We start from the raw sequence: 18,745 nt of genomic DNA, 5'->3' as shown, positions 1-18,745 counted from the left end.
TTGCAAAGCGTTCCAATTAGCGTTATTTTTTGTAGTGATACATAGGAGTGGCCTTTGCCATTTACTGTAATCATGTGCACGGTGATTTACTAATTTTGGCTTTTGTGTTAGTTCCTCTTATGCTCTGCAAGGAGGAAGTAGAGGTAGAAGTGAGCATAGCTATGTTTGCTTGAGGATTTGAAGGGCATATTTTCCTCTGAGAGCAGAGTACAGTTGCAAAGCAGGACTATTTAAGATGAAGAGGTGCCATGTAGAAAATAATGGCTAGCTAGCAAAATTGCTGACCTTCCTCTGATCTGAGCACTTAGGCCATGATTCTTGACTTTTCTTGTGCAATGACCACCTAGATTTAATAGTGTCAGATCACATCACTGGAGGAAAAAAAACATAATCTTGCAATTAATTGCACATCTCTAAGTAACAAAGCAACTCACTCAAGGACTACAGAGAAGAAAATTTCACTGAGTTTAATATGCTTTAGTGTAAGAAATGCAGAATAAATGGATTTACCTTCTTTTAACAGGAACTGTAAGCCCAAATTAATCCCTGGCCTAACTCTCTCTGGCTTCAGCCCCACAGGACTAGTTCAGGGGAAGGGGATGTGTAAAGCTGCTTAACTGGGTGCCTGAAAAATCCCTTCACAGGCAGTACTGAGCATTTTTCATTCTAGTTCTTATGCACTCTAGTTCCTATGAGGAGGCAGAATCAGAGGTGGAGGAAATGGTGCAGCACCACTGAGCAGTATTCAGTGACTTCTTGTTTGCTTTCATGGTAAGGGGAAGACATGCATCCAGTTACTATGTTTGAAAGTGACAGCTGTTGCCCATCCCCGTGTGGTTTTTTGCCCTGTATATTTTATGTGATGTCTTTGTTCTGTGCTGTGGTCATCCACCCTCCCCAGTGTCAGGAGACAGTTTGTCTTAGCAGTCAGAGCAGTTCCTGCAGGCCTCTTCATTCCTGAGGGTGATCCAAAAGTATCAATGGCTAATCTCTCAAGGAAAGATGCAGGGTTGTGGGTAGCTATATACTGCTGTTAACTGTGCCCAAGATGATGCCAGCCTGGAGCAGGAAGGCAAAAGCCCCAATGGTGATCTTGTCTTGTCACACCTCTATGTGCAAAGCCCTAATGCACTGTTGTGTTCTCATTCACTTCCTTATGGCAAAATATTGCTACAGACAGATAGGTTTTAACAAGGCTTAAATTAAGTCCATGAGGGAAAGCTTGTGTTTGACCAAACCAGTCCCTTTCCTCAAAGTTTTTCTTTAGCCAGGACCACAACCCAAGTGAGATTGCCTGGGGCCTCTGTGGACATGACCTCCTACTTCCCTGGTGTGAGATGCAGGAGCAGATCCTCACAGATCATGTCTCAGATCCTCACAGCAGGGAAATGCAGCTGCAGTGACTGGCTCTGTTAGGTACTCAAATGAAAACCTGAGCAGATCTCAGCAGGATGCTCACAAAGGGCTGCCAGAATATTTCTGACCACAGTGGTCAAAGACTGAAGAGCCCTTTGTGGGGTTTGGAAAGAGCCCAGCAATGCTGGTAAGGAACAAGAGAGACACAATAGGATGCCAAGACAGGGAGGATTCCTGAAATATCTATGCAAGAGTCTTCCACTGATATGCAGTCTTTTGATTTGCCCAAGTAAGGTAGTGAAATGGAATCAAACCTGCTGGTGGAACAATGCAAATGGAATGAGTACATTTCACGTTAGAGTAGAAAACTCAGAAGACCACTATGAAATTTAGGAATTTCATCTTTTACTCTGGCAGGTTAGACTGAAGCTAAAAAGGATCTTTGCATCTTGATGTCACTCACCAGAGGTGTTTTGGAGAGGCCCTCAAAAAGCAAAATTTAACCTACAAATTAAACATCAAATGCAAACTTACCTGGTCTGAGTCCTATGCTATCAGAACCTGGCCAAACCCTGGCTAAGGACACAAGTTTATTGAACTTTTTAATGAAGAGAACTCCACAATTACGTTACAGTTATACTAAAACAAATAATTTGCTTGCAATTGCAGAGATAATGACATGCTGACCACACCTACCAATTAGAAAGTTGTAATAAAGAATAATAAAATACTTTTTCCTTGGGCTGCAGAATCAACCCCCACACAGCCTGTGACACTAATATGATTTACTCCTATTTGCTGATGGAGAATTCTAGTAATAAAATTTAATGTGGAGGAACAAGGTGCATTTAACCAAAGCTGTAAACATATCTAATTCTATTTAAAGCTATAGGGTGCAGTACATTAACGTTTAACAATCTGATATTAAATTGGTGTGAAGCTAATAGAGGTGTATTTGTTAAGATTTCAGCACAAAGCCATGTTTTACCAATGACAACAGAAGGAGTAACCAAAATAGTGTGACTCAGCAGACTCCAACTGCTGCTTAATAAGGTACTAAGAGTCTTCATGGGAACTCCTGTCATAACAGAACTGTGGGCCACCTTCAGGTCTGCTGCTTTTCTCCTGATGCCAGAGAGAGTTAGGCCAGGCATTAATTTGGCCTCGCAGTTCCTGTTAGAAGGAGCTAAATCCATTTATTCTGCATTTCTCACACTGAAGCCTATTATACTCAGTGAAGTTTTCTTCTCTGTAGTCTTTCAGTGGGTTGCTTTGATACTTACAGATGTGCAATTAATTGCAGGATGATGTTTTCTTTTGTCTGCTGCCATATGAAGTCAGTTCCAAACATTTGAAAAGCCTGGAATTTTCTGCAGAATGAAGAATTCAATTCCAAATACTGGGACTTTCTAAATGCTATGTAAGAGATAAATGCATATCCTTCAATCTAGGAAGCAATATCCTTCTCTAGGAAGCAATAAATCCTGCAGAGAGTGAGACAAAAAATCTTACAAAAAAAGGTAATTTATTCAGTTCAATTAACTATTATTTTGGGCAATTAGATATCAAACATACACAAGAATATATAGGATATTAATACATAAAGAATGGTATTCATTAACATGCTGGGCATAAATATACAGTAGAGGATTCTTCGGAACAATGGGCACAATGGCCAGTTGTATGCAAAAGGAATGTTTGTCACCAAACTTGAAAGTTTTCACATCTAAGTGGTCAAATAATTAATGTGTTAGGATTTTATCTTTAATTCCAAAGTAACAACTAATAATGTCTATATTTTTCTAAGGCTTCTTGAACAGCTGTCTGCATAACAGGTGTCCTCTCTGAATAATCAGTTAAACTGGCTGTTCCAAAATTGATCCCTGAATGTTGAATCACTCCTTAGCACCAGTTTGGTTTTGGTCAATGAGTTGATTGCTGTTGTCACTGAAAGTCCAACACCTGATCAGAGAACAAGGAAAAAGTACCATGCCCTTTTGGTGGGTGATTAACTCCTGGGATAATGCAAAGGTGAAACAAACATCTTTTCTGACAGCTCACAAATGCAAACATTAAAAATGCAAATAATTCCTAGCATTATAAACCGATAAAAGCTGACCTTAGTTTGGCAACAACTGTTCTGATGAAGAAATAGAATTAAAATTAGTACTGCACATAATGGTCAACCTGATAAGCTTTTCTTAAATTCTTTTTATAGAATAAATTTTTATCTAATGTGGAAGCAGGTGACTGCATTTTATATTTACAGATCCTGGCTAGACAGTAACAGATTATGTGTGCTGCCTAATCTCTACCACTGTTCAAAAAAGTTGAAAAGCAGTTTATACAGACTCACTTATTCTGGTGAAACCCTCCAAAAGGCAGTGATGTGCTCTGTCCCCTGGTTGCATGTCCCCATCCTTGAATTGTCCCCCCTGCCCTCCTCTCCTGCACTCCCATGCAGGAACAGGAACAAGGGCATGAGTGCTCCTGTGATGATACCCAGCTGTGCTCTGAACCCTCATGAGAAGTTGTTCTATCACTAAAAGGCTGTGACCTGTAAAGGAAGAACCAACTTGGACCATCTTGGGTGTGACTCCAGAACTCAAGGCCTGCAAGTGCTACTCCAAAATCCACATTAAATACTGGTGAATGAGCAGCCTGTCATGGGGCTCCCTCACAGACCTGGAGAAGACCTGGCCAAGTATCAGATCTCCATGACCCAATGGTGACCTAAAGAGCCCATGCTTTTCCATCTCCATGGACTGCACAGTTACTCAAGGGCTAAAGCTTCCCAAGAGCTGAAAGATGTTGGGTATCAAACTCTCCCTGAGCTTTGGGGAAATTTAGACATTGAAGATACATGAGCTTGAAAACAGCAGTCCAGCTATTCTTCATGACTGAAATGCCCAGGATGGCACAGAATAGCTCATTTCCCATCAATGCGTGTCAAAGGAAAAGGGAGAATGCCTTCTCAGTTATCAAGAGGTAAAGAAAGAGGAATGTTATTTTGTATCCTCACATTAGGCTCATTTCCCTATCTCCTAAGCCCTGGTCTTTCCAAAGAAATAACTCCAAAGTCAGCAGGGCATTACAGAGTCTGTTCCATACGGAAGGAGAAGCTGTGTAATTTTTTCCTCTAGATCAGCAGCTCAGCAGTGCAGGCTACAGGAGGAAACTTTCGCAGGTTTGGAAACACCAAACTAAACCAAGACCAAAAGCAGTGTCCTGGTTCTCTCAGTTTTTCCTATTCCTAATCAGAATTTTAAAAAATCAGATCCTGGGAGATGTTTCCAAGCTATGAATATTCTTCCTTAAATCATTGGGGTTTATCTATAAATGTTTCTTTCAGATTATTTTGAAATATTTTATTTCAAACACCTTACTAAAAGTAATAAAAGTTTTTTAAAGACAGTGTCATTTAGAAAGGGAATTTGAAAACATAGAACACAAACGTTTTTAACTATTTCTGGAGAAGAGGAAAAAAAGCAGAAAAAGTAACTTTAGCTTTTCCTTTGCTGTAGAAAAAAGTCTCAGCTTTACTGGGTTAATATTTTTCTGGTGGGACAAAATGCATTAAAGTGGCCATTTTCCTGGTCAGTGGTCTTTTCCTTCAGGAGCAGGTTGCTGGGCATGGATCCTACAACCAGCCCTCCTAAGGCTTGCTAAGATATTGATGTTTGCAGCTGGACTCATCACATTAACATTAAAGAAGGAATAATGTCTAGTGTTAAAAATGCCCCAGGTGGAACTTCAGTCCATTTCCAACAGGGGTATAGAACACTACAAAGGGTATCTCTGGGACGTCACTTGCTGACCAGCTGCTTTTTCTATGATTACTTTCAACTACATTGTGTTTAAAAGTTTCATAGAAAAAAGAAGTGCATGAATGGAAATAAAAAAATAAGGACATTTGTATGATTTCTATAAATAAACAGCACAGCAAGATTTAAATAGAACACAGACAAAGGACATTTATACAGGCATGAACTGTTACAGCTTGTTCTCCTCAAAGAGTATCTGTGCATAGACCGTCATGCTGGGAATGCCTTTGGCTTCCTGAATCGGCTTCATCAGTTCAAGTTCAGCATATGTTAAATTCTCCTCTGTGATTTTTGGCTGAAAGACAGAACCAACAAATTAGTTATAATGTCATTACCACTGAATGTAGATATTTTATAAAATTGGCTATAGCTCTTCTCCCCCCCATTGTAATTCTACTACGTGTTTAATCCGTTTACTCTGCATTAGGGTTAGTTCTTAGAAGATGAAATAAAAATAGTATCAAAAATAGGAAACAGGAATAAGTAGGATTTTCGGGTTTGCTTCTAATTTCACAAACACTGAACATTTTGACAATTCAAATATTGGAGACTTGAAAGATGTGTGTTAGCAAAATGTTCAGCCTCCTTAATAGTAAATTTCCCAATTTTATTTATTGCAGATTTCACAATTTGAAAGATATATGCCAGATTTGCTTTCCAGCTGTAAACCTTGGACCAGTTACATCTCTAATCACAGCCACTCACAGAGCCTCTCATTATATTTCTTAACAGAACCAAAAAATGTTAAAAATACACAGAAGGCAGAAAAAACTGGATAGAATTACTGCCATTCCACTGGAATTTCACCACTTTTGCCAAGCTACAGATGAGTTCAGAGTTTAGAAAAAAGGCAATACCACCAAAACTGTCTGCTGTATTACAGTGATTGAGTTTGACTTACAACTATAAAATGTAGCTAAGGGAGATGGTCAATAAAATTTACTGAAGAAATTTTTTTGTGGGTGGCAGAAGCTGCCTTCTGCTATTGGGGACTTCATCCAGACTCAGGTGGCTTAGAGGAGGAAAATCTTGTCTTGTGCTCCTGTGTGTGTTTTGCTCACAGTTGGGAGTGGGTTGTTCATGTCTAATTCACCCAGAAAATGTACCAACAAACAAAAGAGTTGCTGTGGAATTGTATGTGAGACCCTCAGTATTTGAAATGGATTTCAGTTAATCTGTAGAAGACTGAGGTCTGTACTCCCTGAAGAAGGGTGAAGCTCTGTGGTCATATGCAAGTGAAGAACTGGATAGTTTGTTCTTTATCTTCTTGAGTACTTGTTCTACCTGAGTAACTGGTGTCCTCAAGTTGAAGTGCAGAGGACAATTAAAAAACCCAAAACGTTTCAGCCATGTGAATTTCTGCAGTCACAAGAAGCAGCCGTGAAAAGGTTGCATCTCTCAGACTACAAAAAGCTTTGGCAGTTGTAAACTTAAAACTGGCTCAAAGTTCATAAACCAAGATTTTCCACACAGTACTTAAATGTTAGGAAGAAATTGTATATAGTTGCCAAGGCCAAAGTTTCACATTTTATTTATTGCTTATTTATTTCTGATTTAACACAAATGATTCCTGTTTCCTTGAAATGTGTTTGAATAATTATTGTATTGTCTTCTGCCTAAAAAGATAAGCATCTAATACCCTCTGAAATCAGTCCCTGTGCTCCCCTGCTTCCTGTTCTTTGCACTGCTCTGGAATCCTCTCATGACAGTTGCTCACACTCAGCATTTCATTTCAGGTTGTTTCCATCAGGGTGAAAAAGTTTACACTTTTCCAGCATTAATTTGATCCTATTTCTTCTCTGCAGATCAAATCCTCAAATACTTTGTGCAGCTGCTGCTGCAAGTGGTGTCACTGAAGTCAATTGATCTGTGCAATGTGAGTCCAAGCCCTTTGCATGGTATTGCCTGCAGGACTGGCACCTTTGCATGTCACTGTTCACGCAGTCTTCCCTCCCTCCCCACTTCCATCCGTAGTCCTATTTGATCTCGACTTCTGGTCCTCATTCACTATCAAATGCTCTGCTGTTGACAACACAGAAAATGTCGTGCTTTCATTGAATTCTCTGGCGTAATGACAAAAGGAATTACTGTGGATCCAGACAGATCTTGACTGTAACAGAAATAAAATCACACACATATTTTCTTTGTTAATGTATTAGGATTGAACTGAACCACAATGTTTAGAAAGACATCTCTCCATCCTGGCCCTGACTTAAAGACTTAGAAAAAACTCTTGGTCAACTGCTGTGATGCATTTTTATATTGCCCTTTTCTTTCTGTCCTGAAAGTATTAGAATTAGTATCACTTTCTAGGCACTTCAGTTGTTTTTTGCTTTTATGTTAAGTTAAAGATTCCTTTTGAGATTTCAAAACTCTATGTGCCTGTCTATTCAGTTATGTAGTACAGAAGCTAAACACAGGAGTTACATTGAGGGTGGACACCACAATAACACCAACAAATGCTATATATTTTATTCTCAGAGTAAGATAGTATATTGAGCCTCTGTTTGAAGGTATGGGGAATTTTGCTGACAGCTTCAGTGTCACATCAGACCTTCAATGCATAATGATACACTGCATGTGAAAAGCCTCCTAAAAATGAATCTGATAAAACTTTTCAAGAAAAGATATTGGTCACTGCCACAGTAAAGCACTACATTTCCTAAGTCTGATGCAGAACATCTGTTGAGGCAGAAATATTTTCATTGTTCTGTAGGAATCAGTTGTTCAGGGCAAGCTAAATCTGTATATGTTTTCCCCTTTATTGTTTAATCATATTTCATGTTATGTTTCCATTTAGAAAATGCCACATGTCCTAAAATAACCACCCCAACGCCCAGCTCATGTAAATTTTAGAAGTAAGATTTATGAAATCATATTGTCCAGGTGTTTTATTATATTATCTCAAAATTGCATTGTTTTCCAGTGTAGATTATCTCTTTAGTCTTACCTTATTCTATTATGTTTGGATATGAAAAATAACACTAGATTCCCCAAAACAAGTCATTGGGCAGTAGTGGCTGATGTGTTGCTTTCATACATTTTTATGATGTTCCTATAGTAAACATAATTTAATAAAGCCAAAACACACTAAATAAATAATTGCATCTAGAAAAGCAATAAAACCAAATAAAATTAGTACTTTCATAAGTGGAAAAGGTACTTCAATTACTGCTACAAGCAACAGCACACCATAAAATGTGTAGAATAATTTCCCTTATGCATATTTCTAGTATGTAATAATTTGATTGAAAATATGAGGAAACACACAGGAGGTTCAAAATTGTGAAAGGTATACAGTTTTCAGCAAAGGATGTGTAATAATAGTGCATGGGAGCCAACACTACTTCAAGTTACCTGTGGTAGCCAGGTTTTTATTCCATACACTCTTCTGCACTTCATTTATCAACCACGTTTAATTTAATTTTGTTGGTTTGTTTGTCCAAAACCAACTTTTTTTGAGCAGACAGGAAAAAAAAAACCAACCTAATTCTTACGATTTCATCTCTCATTAGGATTGGATATTGTTTTGGCAGTGTTAACCTGGACCCGTGCCACCACTTCCTTTCTGGAACAATCGTGTGACTTTAATAACTGATGTTGTAGGTGGGACAGAAGGTAGGACAGAAGAAGAAGAGACAACAATTGACTGGCCATTCACCCCTCTCTTTCTGTCCTGGTGCTTCATCTAGGAGGTCATTGGGATTTCTAGGGCTACAACATCCTTTTCTAAAAAATTTCATCATTGTTCTAAAATAATATTGAAATTATTTCTTCAAGTAGGATCTATTCCAGTGTGGCATTCCTAGATACAGCATTTATCTTGTATGTCTGTTTTCTCATCTTGGGAACATATACTTTGCCAAAATATAATTAGGAAGAGTTATGATTTTCCAGTGTATCTTCTGGCAAATGCAAAATGATTCCTCTTCCAGATTTCTTCCAGTTTAATTTTAGTTTATTCCAGTCACAGAGCTTCCCATGGGCAACTATTCAAAAGAGTTCACTTATAGGAACGTTTCTCTTATTAAACAATCTGCAAGGTCTATCATGTGAATATGTAAAAGAAACTAAAGTACGTGTATATATAGTTTTGTTTTTATTGGGTTTGTCTAGTATATAAATGTGTTAGAAATTAAATAGAAGTGTTGGGTTTCAATCAAAATTATTCTGAATTTTATGTCATAATTACCAGGAATGTCAATTTTTCTCTTACTAGGCTTAGCTAATTTGTTTCTTGGCAGCCTCAAGAATGTTTACTCTGAGCACTGTCAGACGGGAAAGTTCTTGAAGTTTTAACTAAGACTACTCTTATCCAAATTTGTAATTAGGTATGAAGAAAACAAGCAAATAATAACCTCATAAATTCAACTTCTCTGCAAAAACAACTGATGCCAACTTGCACATAGAGATTGCTGCAGTCTCACTGTTCCATGACCACACGTGTTATGAAGATGACAAACTGAATGTGAATTTTTAGTTTACTATCAAAAATAAGCAGAAAAGGCCTGACTTCGCAGTTCATTTCAGTCTTAAATATTTTAGAGACTATTGCTGCAGACATTCGCCTTTGAATTCAGTGCCTATATAATCACATGTGATGTAGTTTTTGTTTGAGATATGATACAGAAAGAATTTTACACAAGGGAAAATAAACTCCTATAGATGAAATTAAATTTTCAGCACTGAGTTTTCTGGATTCAACAAGCATATATCCCAAATTGTGCACATGGTGGTGGGGTTGGAACTAGATGATCCTTAAGGTCCCTTCTAAAGCCATTCTATGATTCTATGAAATTCCTGTCAGAGCTTCACAGTATTTTTAGTAACTCCGGTTTCCTGCAGTAACACTTGAAAATGGAACTCCACCCTCACTGCCATGGTCTGCACTCATGGATGAGTGGATTAGGTCAGCAAGGATAAAACCCTGCCAATTCTGCAGATGTTTGCTGGTGTGATTGCCAGTGCATGGCAAATTGCCACCCGTGGCCCAGCCATGCCATGCTGTTGGGTGGACATGTGGTGCCCAGGAATGCTGCAGGAAGTGCAAATGGGAAAGGTAAAGAGTCAAGAGGTGCTGCTAAAGTTTGTTTGACCCAGTCTCTAGGAACTGCACTTCTGGCCAGGTTACTCCACAGCACCAAGAAAGCAGCCTTGCCCCAGTGCCATGAAGGAGTTGTTCCCAGCAAGCACATTCTGGAACTACCATTTATTTTCTCTCCCTTTCTCTTGCAAAAGCCAAACTTGACTCTTTGGCCTTTTTCCTTTAACGTTTGAGAAACATCCTGTTTTGTAGTCACAGTCAGTAAAAAGCTCCAAAGAAAAGCTCAGATACTGTCCAGATGGCACAGCTCAGGAGCATCCAGTGTCACTGCCTGAGCACACTCCATCAGAAACTGTCTAGACAGGACTCCCCAGGCCAACTGGTTGGGCTGTGTTACCACAGGAAGAGATTGTTGGCTGTCTCTGTATCCATGTCCAGAAGGGTGAAAACTGCATGCTGAGTGCAGCTTAAGGGAAAGGGGGTAGCCCATCATCTCCTCAGCATATCTCCTTTTCAAAGCATCTGGTTTTTGAAGCCATGGAGGGGATGGGATGCGATGGGATGTGGCTGCCAGCTTGGCCATCACTGGAGAGTCAGTGATGGAGGTGAAAGTGAGGATGTGCTGAAGCAAAGATCCAGCATGATCTGGTGGATCCAAAGATCCAAGATGATTTGGTGGATGAGTTTGCAACTCACTTGTCTGGGCCACCAGGACATGGGAGAGAGCACATGCTGGCAGTGGGGTCAGGCAGGACAAAACTCACTGTAGCTTCAGAGAGAAAAGGATTAACCTTTGACAGTCCTATTTTTAAATATACACAGGAAGACCCCTCCCTTTATACTATGTGGTCTGAAATCAGTAGTGTTCCTGAGGGCCACAGATACACTTAATGGTCAAGCCCTATGAACTTCAGTGGGATGATTTCCTCATTAAGATAGTACCATAACTCAGAAGTCAGAAGGAGTTTTTTGTTCTTTTTTTAAGAGCTTCAAGTGTTTACCAATGTCAGTGACTTGACTGCAGGCAGAAAGCCAGAGATTCCCCTGGAACAGAGGAGTTTCAGAAATTACTTTTGCAGAAGTTCTGAAGCTAGATCTGCAAAATGAGCTTTCCTCTAGAAATCCATCTACTGGCCAGTAAGATGAAATATCAAGAGAGACATTCAATGCCAAAGCTAATAAATATGACATTGGAAAATATGGAGAGTAGGAATTATGACTTTTAGTGGCATTATCAGTTAAAAAGGACAGGCTTTTTCACATTAAGATATCTATTTTTTTACTTCCTATAGAATAAAATGCCTATACTCCCTGAGAACAATATCTACAACAATTTGTGAACACTCTTTCACCATTGCATCTAAATTTTGTTATTGCATCCCACAGAAGTTATGATTGCAAAGTCAGGGACAAAGATGATTTAAGTCCCATTGAATGAGTTTTGGGGGAAGAGCATCCTCCCCTTTGCTAATGCTCTATTGCTTTTACAGTTGCAGTTATTCCTAGATTCTAAACCAACATTGCTGGAAATCAAGCTGATTTCTTATCATTCAAAAAAAGCCAAGGAAGTAATTAAAAGTTTTCACTTCACTGGTGACACTTCTATTACTCCAAATGTGTCATCACACAAAAATCATCTACTGTGGGTGGCACTTCTATTACTCCAAATGTGTCATCACACAAAAATCATCTACTGTGGGAATTTGTAAATACACAAGTCTCAACACAGATCCAACAAGAAATTTTACATATTTATACAAATCATTCCTTCCTGGGCATAAAGATAGCAACCTGTGATCTGAATCAGGAAGCAAGCATAACTCAGTAGTTTTGAGTACGTTGAGTTCTGAGTGTCAACCTGAATGTGCAAATGATATTCATGTCCTATGGACATCTCATATCCTATGGAGACACTGAAAAAAAGAAAGGATTATTCATCTTGCAGAGAGAGGAATTATGAGGACTGAATAGAAATATTAAAGAATAACAGGGAGTCTAGGGTAAAACCATTCACCACTGCTTTGTGTATTATATGTATGGTCTTACTTGAAGTCTGTGGAGATCAATAATGCCTTAATAAATTGGGAGCTTAAATTGTCACCCATTATTACATGTGGAGGAAGCAACTCTTCTAACAGAAGGTGGCACAGCTTTTAATTTAAAGTCATCCAGTAGAAGGGAAGACCTGATTGCTCCCAGATTCAGAATTCACAAATTACTGAGCAGATGTATTCCACTTCCATTTTCTTTCTCAAGGAAAGGGCCAATGGTACCTACAGTTAAGACTACTGAGGAATCCTACTAATTGTGTGAAATACTGACTTCTAGAAATTTCCCTCAGCCTTGGATAACCATAATCCCTTCCTGGTTCTCAAGTAACTTTTACATCATCATCATCATCAAAAGCAGATCTCAGTAATCATGTAGCACTGAGCCACTGGTGATCCAATCCATGCTGAAATAAACAATGCTGTCTACACTGTGGGAGCTGAAGGTAGAAGGATGCTTCTCTTAAATAGCTCAGCGCTATGGTCACTGAAATCACTCTGCCCAGAAGTCACACAGGAACAACATGTACACTGTGGTGGGGAACAACAGAAGCCAGATACACTACATTCAATAAAGAGTTTATGTAAGAGGTTAGTCAGTGTAGGAACAGCAGAAGCCAGCTCTTGTGTACTGTGAGCTTTCCATGGATGTGTTTGGAGAACTAAGCCCAAGGGGATCATTTGTAATACAGGAGATATTCACCTGATTTCAAAGTGTGATGGTTATATGATGTAGCAGAGTGCAAATGTCAGTGGCAGAATCAGAGGATTCCCTATAGCCTGTCTTATCTGGGCAGGTATTCCTCCCCTTACAATTTGGTGTGAAAACGATGAAGTAAAAAAAAATTTTGTATAAGTAAAGATTTCAAGGTTTGATCTAACCTGAAGTCACATCCTTTCCATTGGTTGTAGTGAATCACACAGGAGCTCCTAAGATTGATGGTTCAAACCTTCATGAAAAGACACTAAAGCCTTTTCATTTAGATGATGTTCTATAACTGACACTCTAGGGCTATGACAGCTAGTCTCTAGGAGGCAATGAAAGGCTTACCAGAAAATTTGGTTGAGGAAGTAGAAGATTTATCTCTACCAACTCAACGGGCTAAGTACTTAAGGCTAGAGCAGAACAGCCCTTAGAGAGAAGAGTTTGTGGGCCCCCAGAATTTTCTTCTTCGTAATGACTCTCTGCGCTTCTTGCATGCTATAAAAAACATCCCTTTTTGCATTTCAGCATCTCTATTTCCTTTGATCTGCACACATTTCTCGTTGATGCTAATAGAGAATGACACTGATGGGGAATATTTTTGCAACAGGGGGAGCATAGAATCGTTATTCTGGCTAAAGCAAAAGCAATATGACTTAAGCAGAGTATTTAAAAGGCTTTACTCAACACTGCACAATTGAACATGGTATTAGACTTTCTCTCTCTCTTTTTTTTTTTTTTTAATTTTCATTGAGATTATGTCCATATTTCATCCAGGTTATTGTGTTCTTGTAAAATTATACTGCAACCCACTCTAGCACGTTAACAACAAAAGAAATTCTCTAGCTTATTATAAACATCTTTCAAGAAACCAAAAGCATATGTCCTCTGGAAATAATTTTGCTGGTATTTAGGCTATTACAAAAAAATTTCCCAAAACACTGGAATTATTTTGTAATGTTCCCTTATACTCTAGCTTGTTAGCTTAGGTTTTCTAGAATATTCTCCTGGTGCCCCAATACAGTCCCTTCCCTGAGTTGCACAGGGAAGCTGCAGAAGTAGTCCAGAAACTCAGCGATATGTGTCTGTCTTTGCAGTAGTGATTGCCTAGTAAGTGTGTGCCATCAGTGAAAAAAGACCTAGTGTAGACACCAGCTGTGCAATAATTATAGCTGGAAAGGAAGTTATTTTATCCTGCAGAGATTTGGCAGGATGATGATATTAATTTCTTTTGCCCCAAAGCACACTGAAAATTTAAAATCTGAGAAATTTTTGAGAATTAAAATGGGGAGACAAGTTTGCTGAAAATTTTTTTTTAAAGTTTCATTTAGATGTATATGATATGTCTTTTTCTCTGTATTTTCTACATTTTTTATCTTTCTTTAAACTTCTTTTACTTCAGTTAGTTTAATTTTCCTCACTGAAAAGAAGTAATTTAAAAGCAGAAAGTATGGATTTTTTTCCCCCTGAGAATACAAAAGCATAGACAACTGTGCTGTAAAAGGAGGCAAGAGGAACAGAATTGGCAAACTGCTCTGACAAGTGCCCTGCTCAGCTTCTGAATATGCCTTATAGATTTACTTCGGTTTAGTTTATTTTGTCCCTCAATGCACTTTATTGCTAGGTCCATTTATATTTGTTGGATCACTTTTTGACTTAAAACTAACTCATGTCCATAGATTGTGTCTTTTCTGTGGGCTATGTTTCTCCAGGTGCACTCTGAAGTGAAATATGAAAGGGAAGAGAGCAACATACAGAAACTGCTGCCAAAGTCCAACAGCAAGGCATTAAAACAGAGTCTGCTGTCTGCATGCAGCGTGTGGATCCTCAGTTGTGCTAGGGGAGACAAAGCTGATTTCATTGTTTGAAAAGGCTTTACTCCTGCTCAACCTCCAAAGTGTTTGGACCTTGACTGGTGTTTTGTAGCAGGAAGGGAAGAGCCAACAGCTATTTAAGGGCTATCCTTGGAATTATTCCAGAAAGAAAAAGCATCTGGAAACAGATTTACTTCAAGTTTAGCCTGTGTCAATGTGCTTTATTGACCTGCAGGAAGAGTCTGAGTGCTTTAACTGGTGAGAGCTTTTCATAAGAGAGCTGAGACTGCCTGATTACTGATGTGCCCGGGCGCTGGGGTTTACACCGTGGGCACGGCAAAGGGTGCCTGTCAGCCCTGGTGCCAAAGGCTCTCATCTGTGTCTTTGTCTTCTTAGCAGAGCTTTGGCCACAATTACCTATGTTGACATAAGGCCTTTTTCACGGAGTTTTAAAACTCTGCCTCTTCCTCTACTGAAGCCTGACCTGTACGAGCAGAGTCTGGCCAAGGGGCAATCCCTGCAGGACCAGCAGAGGAATGATGAGCACCATATCCAGGCAGAAAAATTGCCCAAGATATTAGCTGAACTGTTCTCAAGTCGCCTGGCATTATGCCCAGGTATCCAGGGTTGTAAAATGTAGAGGTTATTTACTGACAGTTGGTAGGAAGGTTCTCAATTCTAACCCTCATCTGAAAGTGAAACCATCACATGGCATTTGGGTTATTCCAGTGGCGTAATTTTAGGTACCCATCTTCACCTAATATAGAAAGTTGGTCTCTCTGTGATCTCTCTATTGCCAGAGAAGGGAGAAAGGATTCCCAAAAGGCAATTCAGAGGAGTAGTCTGAATTACTAGGAGCATCAGGTTCCTACTTTAATTCATCTCTCTTTCTATTGACTACACAGGGACCATAGCAGAGCACTGCAGCTATAGGCATCTGAAGTGAGTTGGTATAAAACTGTGTCACTCTATTACTGCTGGATGTCTTGTCCAGGCCCTGCTTTGTTACAAAAGCAGAGAAACATCTCACTGTCTATCTGATTTGTCTTGCATGTATCTGCAGGGGTATTTTTCAATCGGAAACTCATACCCAAGAGAAACTTTTATATGAAGGGCTTTTTCCTTAGTATGAGCTACATATATACATCTTATTCCTGCAATTCAAGGCATTTCTGACTTACAGCAGTGTAGTGCAGAATAAGCCTCCCCATTTCTGATTTGAAGTCTCAAAAGAATTGTGACCAGTACAGTTATGATTTTGTCAATAATTGGTATTTTTTTCCAAAAAACCAGCTGCCAGAAGCATGTGAGAAGGAATAGCAGGTTTCATTTAAGAACAGGCCAAGTTTGTAGACATGACAACTGTTAGAAAGCTGGAAGACATAATCCAGTGTAACATTATGCTCAAAATGAAAAGAACCAAGATAATTCATCACTTGAAAAAGTATTACTTAAAAAAAAAAAAAGACCTGTATGATTTTTTAAGGCGATTTACAGTATCTGAACCTAGAGTTCTGGCAACATTTCAGCATTTGTATTGAGACAGAAGAATATGCAGAAAATTATGTCACAGAAAATTACTCACCAGGATCAATTTTCTTTGAGGTTTCAAGAGCTTGGGCTTAGGGAAATTATTGGCAATTGGAGCTACAAAAATAAATATTAAGGGATCATTTCATATTATTATCATTCACTGTCATTTTTAGCATATGTATTAGCAATTTATAAATTACATATTAATAGCAAATTAGGAGCAGATGCATGTACTTATACATGAGTTTAAACATATTTCAGGTATTTTACAAGGAACCATAATGCTTATGAATTAGAAAAATTCATAAGATTAAAGAATCTGATATGCAAGACATGCTGTTTGTGTGCAAACACTAGAGCAAGAATACCCCCAGAGAACTGATCATTTGTTACCTAAACCACAGTAAATCTTCAGGTCCTTTCCCTCCTCTCTCCCACTGGCTTAGCACTGGCAGTGTTGCTCAGAAAGTACACCCAAGAGTTTGTGAGACCGACCCTGGAGTTGCAAATCCTCTTGGAAAATGAAGTCCCCAAGAGGCTGGTCTTTATCTGCCCAGTTTGCTTGACTTCCCAAGTACACCAGCAATTTTAAAGAGTGCAATGTGTTGGCTTCCCTCAGAATACCCCCAACAAATAATTTCAACTTGCCTGACTTTAATCTTCTCTTTGAGCAGGGTGAATATTGCTGCAGAGGTTCCTGTCTCTCCTCTGGTTAGTGTGAGCTGAGACCTCCTGCTTGGTCTCATTGAGTAGCATCTCAGAATGGCTAAAGCTGCAGGGAGGTGAAAGTCTGTCCCAGCAGCAGGCAGAGGCGATTTCTTCCCCCACAGATGGGAGCAAGAACAGGCAGAGGCAGAGACAGTGGCAAAGTGAAAGATTCCTGACGTCCCACACTCTGCTGTCCCTCCATGGTTGTGCTCAGGATTTGAAATACCTCTGTGTCTCTGTATTCATACCTTTTGCTGGGATGGCTGGTGGCTGCTCCAGTTTCTCTTTCTCTTTCTTTTTCTTTACCTTCTTAGGCTGTAGAGGAGACATGCTCGTCACACTGGTAACTGTCTCCCCGGAGCTGCAAAGCACAGGCCCAAAAGTGAGGGGAAAATGGAGGCAATAGAGGGAAAGACAGTTTGTCAGTGTGAGTTCATGCAAACACATCACCTTCTACTTGTGAGAGTTCATGCCCAACAACCTGGATTGTTATTAGGGTATATAATGAAAAACCTCTTACGGTGGTTGGAAATGCTCTGGGTTTTGCATTTGTTCAGCCATATAGTATGGCTGAGAAACTCAGAGTCTCACTCATCCTGGTATAGAAAATGCAAACTGTCAGGTTTAAACAAGACCCATTTCATAGCACCTATTCCTTAGAAGCATGTATGACCCCACTGATGCACCCAGGGTGAACTTCTGCCTGCCTGCCCTCAAGGGCTAGAGACACAGACAGGTTATGTGACTTGCATAAGCTCCCATGGGAAGTGTATGGAAAAGCAAAAGCTTCAATGCAGATTCTGGGCTAAGACTGGCTGAGGGGCCAGGAGAGCATGTAGAATGTCTTCAGGCAGCTCACAAACCCGCTAGCAAAAGCTGGCTTCGTCAAGGGGGCCAGTGTGCTCAGGGAATATAACAGGAGAAACTGTGCCCCAATCTCTAACTCGGGCATTCTCCAGTGTATTTGTGCTGAAAAGGTGCTATGAGGGAAGAGTACAAGTTATACTGTAAACAGACTCCTATCCAAGAGTTTCTGTGTTTGGACTATTGGAGTTTAACATCCTCTAAGGCTGGACGCTTTACCCTTATCATCTCCCAAAGCCTGAGATCAAAAATCCTGCTTTGAATATTCAGGGCTTGGATGCACAATCAGGTGGCAGCGATTGTCACTGCGGGTCAGCTGAGCTGTGCAGGGTAACTGACTGTGCAGGGGCTCCCTGCCTGCAACTAAAGGGGAATAAAATTGTACTGGCTTAAGTGGTAATGAAAGGAATCTTGACTTACAGCTGGGGTGGGAGGAGAAGGTAAACCATTTAGTTATGATGACTATGGTGATGGAGGTGACTTGGTAAGCAGCCATTGCTCAGCTGCATCTGCCCCTGGGCTCACCCTGGGGTAGACTAGGGCAGTATGGTTGTGGGGACCTCTCTCTTCTGTGCTGGGAGTTCCACCACACCATGGAATACAACCAGGGTCTCCACAGTCACAACACTGACAACACTTATTTCATTGAATTTTAAATCCTTTGACCCAATCTCTTGTTCATCTCCAGATTCTTTTGCATAATGAAACATTCTCTTTATATTAATAGAATAAAATATTCAGACTGGGCCAAAGATTTAACAAAAGTTGTGTCAGCTATTGCCCACACAAGAACAACAAAATTACAGACATTACCATTTTACACAGTTGTAAATCCAAATGACTGTCACTAC

The 18,745-nt window shown here is 39.6% G+C and overlaps 1 protein-coding gene across 2 annotated transcripts in view; it reads right to left on the bottom strand.

Moving 5' to 3' along the window:
* Positions 1 to 2,862: 2,862 nt before the first annotated feature.
* Positions 2,863 to 18,745, bottom strand: part of VSTM4 (V-set and transmembrane domain containing 4) — a 32,914-nt gene continuing 17,031 nt past the window's right edge. The window contains exons 6-9 of one of the 2 annotated variants that reach the window (XM_039554170.1): positions 17,279 to 17,391; positions 16,375 to 16,436; positions 7,101 to 7,290; positions 5,391 to 5,475 (exon numbers count right to left, since the gene is read on the bottom strand). In XM_039554170.1, coding sequence (XP_039410104.1) covers positions 7,117 to 7,290; positions 16,375 to 16,436; positions 17,279 to 17,391 — 349 coding nt within the window. In that variant the 3' untranslated portion in view covers positions 5,391 to 5,475; positions 7,101 to 7,116. Of the gene's footprint in view, positions 5,476 to 7,100; positions 7,291 to 16,374; positions 16,437 to 17,278; positions 17,392 to 18,745 lie in introns of both variants that reach the window. The other variant, XM_039554171.1, reaches the window with a different exon arrangement.

This window comes from Corvus cornix, chromosome 6, assembly GCF_000738735.6.
Source record: "Corvus cornix cornix isolate S_Up_H32 chromosome 6, ASM73873v5, whole genome shotgun sequence".
Lineage (NCBI taxonomy): Eukaryota > Metazoa > Chordata > Aves > Passeriformes > Corvidae > Corvus > Corvus cornix.
This window is presented reverse-complemented; position numbering and strand designations above follow the sequence as displayed.